General features: G+C 50.6%; 1 protein-coding gene across 1 annotated transcript in view; it reads left to right on the top strand.

Moving 5' to 3' along the window:
* Nucleotides 1-683: 683 nt before the first annotated feature.
* WNT11 (Wnt family member 11) overlaps nucleotides 684-6000 on the top strand; it is a 29410-nt gene continuing 24093 nt past the window's right edge. Inside the window, 3 exon segments of the mRNA XM_057408564.1 lie at nucleotides 684-1227; nucleotides 4951-5047; nucleotides 5049-5176. Coding sequence (XP_057264547.1) covers nucleotides 1106-1227; nucleotides 4951-5047; nucleotides 5049-5176 — 347 coding nt within the window. The 5' untranslated portion in view covers nucleotides 684-1105.

Genomic DNA, 6000 nt, shown 5'->3' with positions numbered 1-6000 from the left:
GTGCAGTCCACAGCTGACACAGACTCATGAGGTTTGAGGTTGAGGAGCCAGTTGTGCTTTACTTTCTTAAGGGTATTTTTTCTTAGCCTTTCTTTTTCCTTTTCTTTTTCTTTTCTCTTTATCTTTTTCTCTTTTCCCCTTTCTCCTTTTCTTTTGTATTTTCTCCTTTCCTCCTGTCCATTTCCTTTTCCCATTTTTTCTTTTCCTGTTCCCTTTTGTACTTTTCCTTTTCTTCTACTTTTCTTTTGCTTTTCCTTTTCCTTTTTAATTTCTCCTTTTCCTTTTTTCGTTTCCTTTTCCCTTTCCTTTTTCTTTATTCTCTTTCTTTTCCTTTTCCCCCCTTTTCATTTTCCTTTCTTATCTTCTTTTTTCTTTTCCATTTCTCATTTTTTCCCTTTCCCTTTTATATTTTTTCCTTTTTCTTTTTAATCTCTTTTTCTTTTCCTTTTTATTTCCTCCTTTTTCCCTTTTCCTTTTTTCCCGTTTCCTTTTCATTTTCTCTTTTTTTCCTTTCTTTTTTTTTCTCTTCCTCATTTTCCCTGTCTCCTTTTTATTTCCTTTCCTTCTTTTCAATTTTATCTTTTTCTTCCTTTTCCTCTACCACGCAACCCCCATCCCCAACCCTGCCGTGAAATCAAACCCCCAATCTCAACATCTGAACTATCCCACCGCTTTAAAGCCAGATCAAAGAGCAGGAGGCTGAGGACCCCGAAGGCTGCGGCAGCACCCGGCGCGGCAGGACGAGTACCCGCACCCCGCGGGGACAGTGCAGGGCACTGATTTCCTCAATGCCCGGAGAAGGAAATCCACCTGACGGCATGAAAACTATCTTTGTGCTGTAATCGCGGAGCGCAGCAAAGCGCTGAGCGCCCTCGGGAGAGGTAACGGCGGAAAGTTTCCGGTGACCACACGAACGAGCTATTTCTGCTGCTAATCATTAACCGCTCATTACAATAACGCCCGTAGCACTTGCGGCACCGGCTCCCGGCCCCTCGGTGAGGCAGAGGAGGGGGGGGGGAATCGATCCCCAAAGGGGGATAACTCAAACCCCGCGGAGCCCCGGCCCTGCCCGCGGGGGGATGCGCGGGGCGCGGAGCCCTTTGTTATGCTAATCCGGGCTGACATCACGCCGCATATCAAAGCCGAGGGGGCCGCATATAAGGAGGCTCCGCGGGCTGCCCCGCCAGAGCCGGTCCGGACCCCCGCGCAGCCCCGGCACGGGTGCAGGTAAGCGGGGAGCGGGATGGGGGGGGTTCGAGCCGCTGCTGGGATATGGGGGAGCGGGGAGTGACCGGATGGAGCACCCCGAAACGCTGAAGGGGTGGCCAAGAAGAGGGCAAAGAGACTGGGGGGGGGGGGTAAAGGGAGGGGATGGCTTGGAGGATGCAAGGGAGATGGGAGACCTCGGGAGGGAGGTGCAGGGATTGCGGAGACCCGGTGGGATACGAGGAAAAGTGAATCTTGGAGGCTGCAAAGGAAAGAGGAGACCCAAAGGGGCTGTAGGGGTATAGGAGGTTTGGAGGCTGCAAAGGAGAGGGGAGACCCAAAGGGGCTGTAGGGGTATAGGAGGTTTGGAGGCTGCAAAGGAGAGGGGAGACCCAAAGGGGCTATAGGGGTATAGGAGGTTTGGAGGCTGCAAAGGAGAGGGGAGACCCAAAGGGGATATAGGGGTATAGGAGGTTTGGAGGCTGCAAAGGAAAGGGAGACCCAAAGGGGGGGATATAGGGGTATAGGAGGTTTGGAGGCTGCAAAGGAAAGAGGTGACCCAAAGGGGATATAGGGGTATAGGAGGTTTGGAGGCTGCAAAGGAGAGGGGAGACCCAAAGGGGCTATAGGGGTATAGGAGGTTTGGAGGCTGCAAAGGAAAGAGGTGACCCAAAGGGGATATAGGGGTATAGGAGGTTTGGAGGCTGCAAAGGAAAGAGGTGACCCAAAGGGGATATAAGGGTATAGGAGGTTTGGAGGCTGCAAAGGAGAGGGGAGACCCAAAGGGGCTATAGGGGTATAGGAGGTTTGGAGGCTGCAAAGGAAAGAGGTGACCCAAAGGGGATATAGGGGTATAGGAGGTTTGGAGGCTGCAAAGGAGAGGGGAGATCCTGCAGAGGGAGGATGCAGGGAGAAGGGAGACCCAGGGGAATGCAGGGAAAGGTGGGTCTTGGAGGCTGCAAAGGAAAAGGGACAGCCGGGGACATGCACAGATTTAGGAGGTTTGAGGGCTGCAAGGGAGAAGGGAGACCCCAGGGGGATACAGGGAGAGAAGATACCAGGGGGGTGAAGAGAGGGAGGAGACTCAGGAACCTGGGACCTGGTGGGGTGCAGGAGAAAGGGGGGATCTAAGGGTTGCAAGGGAGAAGGAGACCCACAATGTGTAGAGAGACCTGAGATGGACACGCTGCATGGCAGAGGGGTTGCAAAGGTCCCATCTGAGGGTTGAAGTGAGAGGGGAGAGCTGGAGGCTAAAAGAGAGGGGGAAGATGGAGAAGGGTGTGGGGACACCTAAAATGCAGGGGCTGCAAGGGAGGGGGTGCAAGGGACACATGTGGGTTGCAGTGGAGAAGGGAGATGGAAAGAGGAGACCTGGGAGCTGCAAAGGAGAGGTGAGGCTGCATAGAGAGGGGAGACCTGTGGGCTGGAATCAGCCCCACCACCTTGTCCCTGCTCCCCATCCTCACTGCAGGTCAACTGGGGATGCGCTACCCCTGGGGAAGAACTGGAGGGTGGCACCAGGTTCAGGGAGATCTTTCCTTCTTGGGTGGGAAAGCTGGAAAAATGAGATGGATACTCACACATTTCTATATAATTCATATTGCCTATTCTTATCTTTGGGATCAGACTCTTGGAGGTGTTGGATGGGAGCCTTCTCAGTGCACAGGAGTGGGACTGGCTGCAGACAGCCTCGGGTAAAGAGAAAAGAGAGCATTGAGTTAAAACCAGCTCCAGTTTTTAGGAGCCCACAGGCCACTTGCTGCTGGTTTGATCAGTGACCCAGAGCTCTCCAGAGCTGTAAACATCACGTCTGCCCCTAAGAGTCTCCCTCCCCTCCCCTTGCAAATTCCTCTTGCAAACGTAACCTGTGCTGGGCTGAGTGGAAAAAGGCATTATTACCTCCCCAAGTAACAGGGGTGTGATTGCAGGCCAAGCTTGCTGCTCTTAGAATGGGCATAGGGGGGTACATCACTTCTATTCCTTCCTGGGGGTCGGAAACACCCCCCAGAATGTGTGTTCTTTAAGGTAGGGGGTAAAGCAGAGGGTGATGTTGTCTGGTCAGGGTTAGCGAGAGGGTTTTAGAGCATCTGAGACATTTTACACCCAACTCTTGTGTTGTTCAGCAATTCAAGCAGAGGGAGATAAGGGGTCTGAAATATCTAAATGGACACTAAAAGGCATGGGCAGGATTAAGGGCTGAAGGTTTCCAGTGTGCTCATGGAGGGGTGGGAAGAAAAGAGCTTCCAGAGATTAAGAGATACAGAAATACCCTGAAACAAGGAGTCTGCCTGGATGCTCGCGGGAGCGCTGCCTGCAAGGGACACATTGAACCCAAATCCAAGCAGGCATTAAGGAAAAACAACCCACAGTGATGAAATCCTGCCTCCCTTGTAGTCAGTTGGAGTTTTGTCTCGGACTTCAAGGGAACAGGGAACTTGCCCCTAGAGGTTATTAAAATCCTTTGTAATAACAGCACTTCTCTAGTAACCCTTTACATCAGGCGCTGGGATTGGGGTAGCCAAAAATGAGCCTGAGTGGAAAAATACACTGCAGATAGCAGAGAAAACACCCCAAAATATGCCTTCCCCCAACCCAATTGCTCCCAAAATTGAGCTATAGGGGCAAAAAGCTGCAGATGGGACAAATCCCAAGCCTGGGGGCAGGTGGGATGTGCTTTTCCCAGGGTAAGGGGTTCGCTGAAGTGATGCTGACTGCTCCAGCCATTCCCAGTCCTATCCCGAGCCCCTTTGAGGGTGCAATGAGGGGGCACACCAGCATGCAGTGCGACCCCCGAGGCGCAATGTGGCAGGCAGGGGTTTCTGTTTATTGTAGTATTGGCTTTCAGCTGGGGTGGGAAATCACCGCAAAGACCACAAAGAGCAGCCCGGAGCGGTGTCTGAAGTGAGTAAGTGAAGGGAAACCCATTTACTGCTATTAATACCACTGCTAAAATAAGCAAGCAGTGCCCTGGAGACACAGAGGAACCCCTCTCTAAGAATTTAAGCCCTGCACCTGGTTTGTTTGTGTGTTTGGGCTGAAGAAGGGAACAACAACAGTAAAAGGCAGAGGGAGGAAGGATCCTTGAGAGCTTTTGTGTCCTCCTGGCTGCTCCCTAGAGCCAGAAACGTGATTTCATGTTTACGGAGTTGCAGCCTTTTCCGTGAGCTCCAGGTGCCCGAGGACTTGGAAGGAGTGAGAGGCAGAGTTAATGAGGTGAGAAGGAAAGCAGAAGGGAAAAGAGCAAAAGGCATTTTGTTGTAAGAGATCAGACCGAAACATCTGCAGGGCACGGGCACCTGCGTTGAGCTGGGCCGTGCTGCCCCCATCATTTGTCTTCTCTGCAGGGAAAGAAGGGAGAGGAATAAAGAGGGAAATCTGGAGAGATGAATTTGGGCTCGTTTAAGGATTTATCTTCTTTTCTTTTTGTTACACAAACCTTTTGGAGAGAGAGGGGGGAATAGAAAACCTGAAGCAGCGAATGAAGCCTTGCCATGTGCAGGGTTAAATGGAAACACACAATCAGACCATAACTCAGGGTGTAATTCAAGCCATACGGTTTGTCTGTCTGTTGACTCGGAAGGTTCTATCAAGGCTTGGCGAGGGAGGGGACTGAGAGGGGAGAATCCAAACTCTTCGTGATTCATAAACCACTCCTTTGCAATTGGGATAATAGAGCTCTCTCTTGCGACGGCTCGCTCAGCCTCGGAGCTAACCGTGGCTCGTGCTCTTTCTCTCTCCTTTCAGGTTGCTCAATCCCCAAGGACGAGCGACACCCAAACTGAAGGGAAATACGCTGTGCAGAAAATCAGGAAAACCCCTTTTTTTGTGTTATTGTTTTTCCTGTGGAGAAGCCGATTTCCTTCATCAAGTGGGGGAAAGTGGAGAAAATGAAGCCGAATCCGCGATTTTTCTTAGCTGGTTTTCTGTCCTTGATTCTGCAGACGGGGCTTTGCCATGGGATAAAATGGATGTAAGTACCTGCCTATCTCTCTCTGCGTTTTTAAAGCCTTTGTAGGCATTGCTGTTCTCCTCCCCAGTTTTTGCTATTTGAGGCACGCTGTGAAGCTGTTTAAAGAGCAGCGAGCGCTGCGTCTCTCCAGGCATTCATTGATTTCAAGTGTGTGTGTACTAGGGGCTTGTGCTAACAATACGTCTCCATCTTCTTTCCAAAATATGCATGATTTAGGCTCTCTTTTAATCTTCCCCTCATTGATACCCAAGGAAAAGCACACACTTGAGTGCTCACATGAGCTACTTCATGAAGTTTCTAGCATTAGCTCCTACCACGCTGGGAAACTCTCCCTCCGGGACCGCTGGTCGTGCTGAGTAGGAGATGAGAGCAATAGGGACGGCTGCTAAGATAATGCCGCCAATCTCCAGCCACAGGGGATGCTTGACAGATAACATGGGTGTTTTTTTGTGGACCTTTTAACCTTTGGATTTCATGAAGGGTGTTAAAAACGACGCAGGGGGGAGGAAGGAGGGTGAAGAAATACCAGGGAGTGTGGCCAAGTCTGGATTGAGTTTCCCCGGAGGTAATGTCACTGCAAACAAAGTGAAAACATCACTATCTCATTTCTTTGCTTAAGCAAGCAATCAATTAGTTGCTTGCTGCAAAATAAACAAACAAGCCCCTCCAGCACCCATCTGGTTTCGTGGCCTCGATGAGTGATCTGTCTTTTCTACTTGGGTTTGAAGCTGTGCACAGAATAAAGAAGGGGATGTGGGCTAGCCCCAAATGAGCATCTTGCGTAGAAAAAGCCCAGTTAAATGCAATGACAGGAAGAGTTTGTT

This window comes from Pezoporus wallicus, unplaced genomic scaffold, assembly GCF_028554395.1.
Source record: "Pezoporus wallicus isolate ANWC-B61680 ecotype Strahan unplaced genomic scaffold, APGP_CSIRO_Pwel_v1 contig_7461, whole genome shotgun sequence".
Classification (NCBI taxonomy): Eukaryota; Metazoa; Chordata; class Aves; order Psittaciformes; family Psittacidae; genus Pezoporus; species Pezoporus wallicus.
This window is presented reverse-complemented; position numbering and strand designations above follow the sequence as displayed.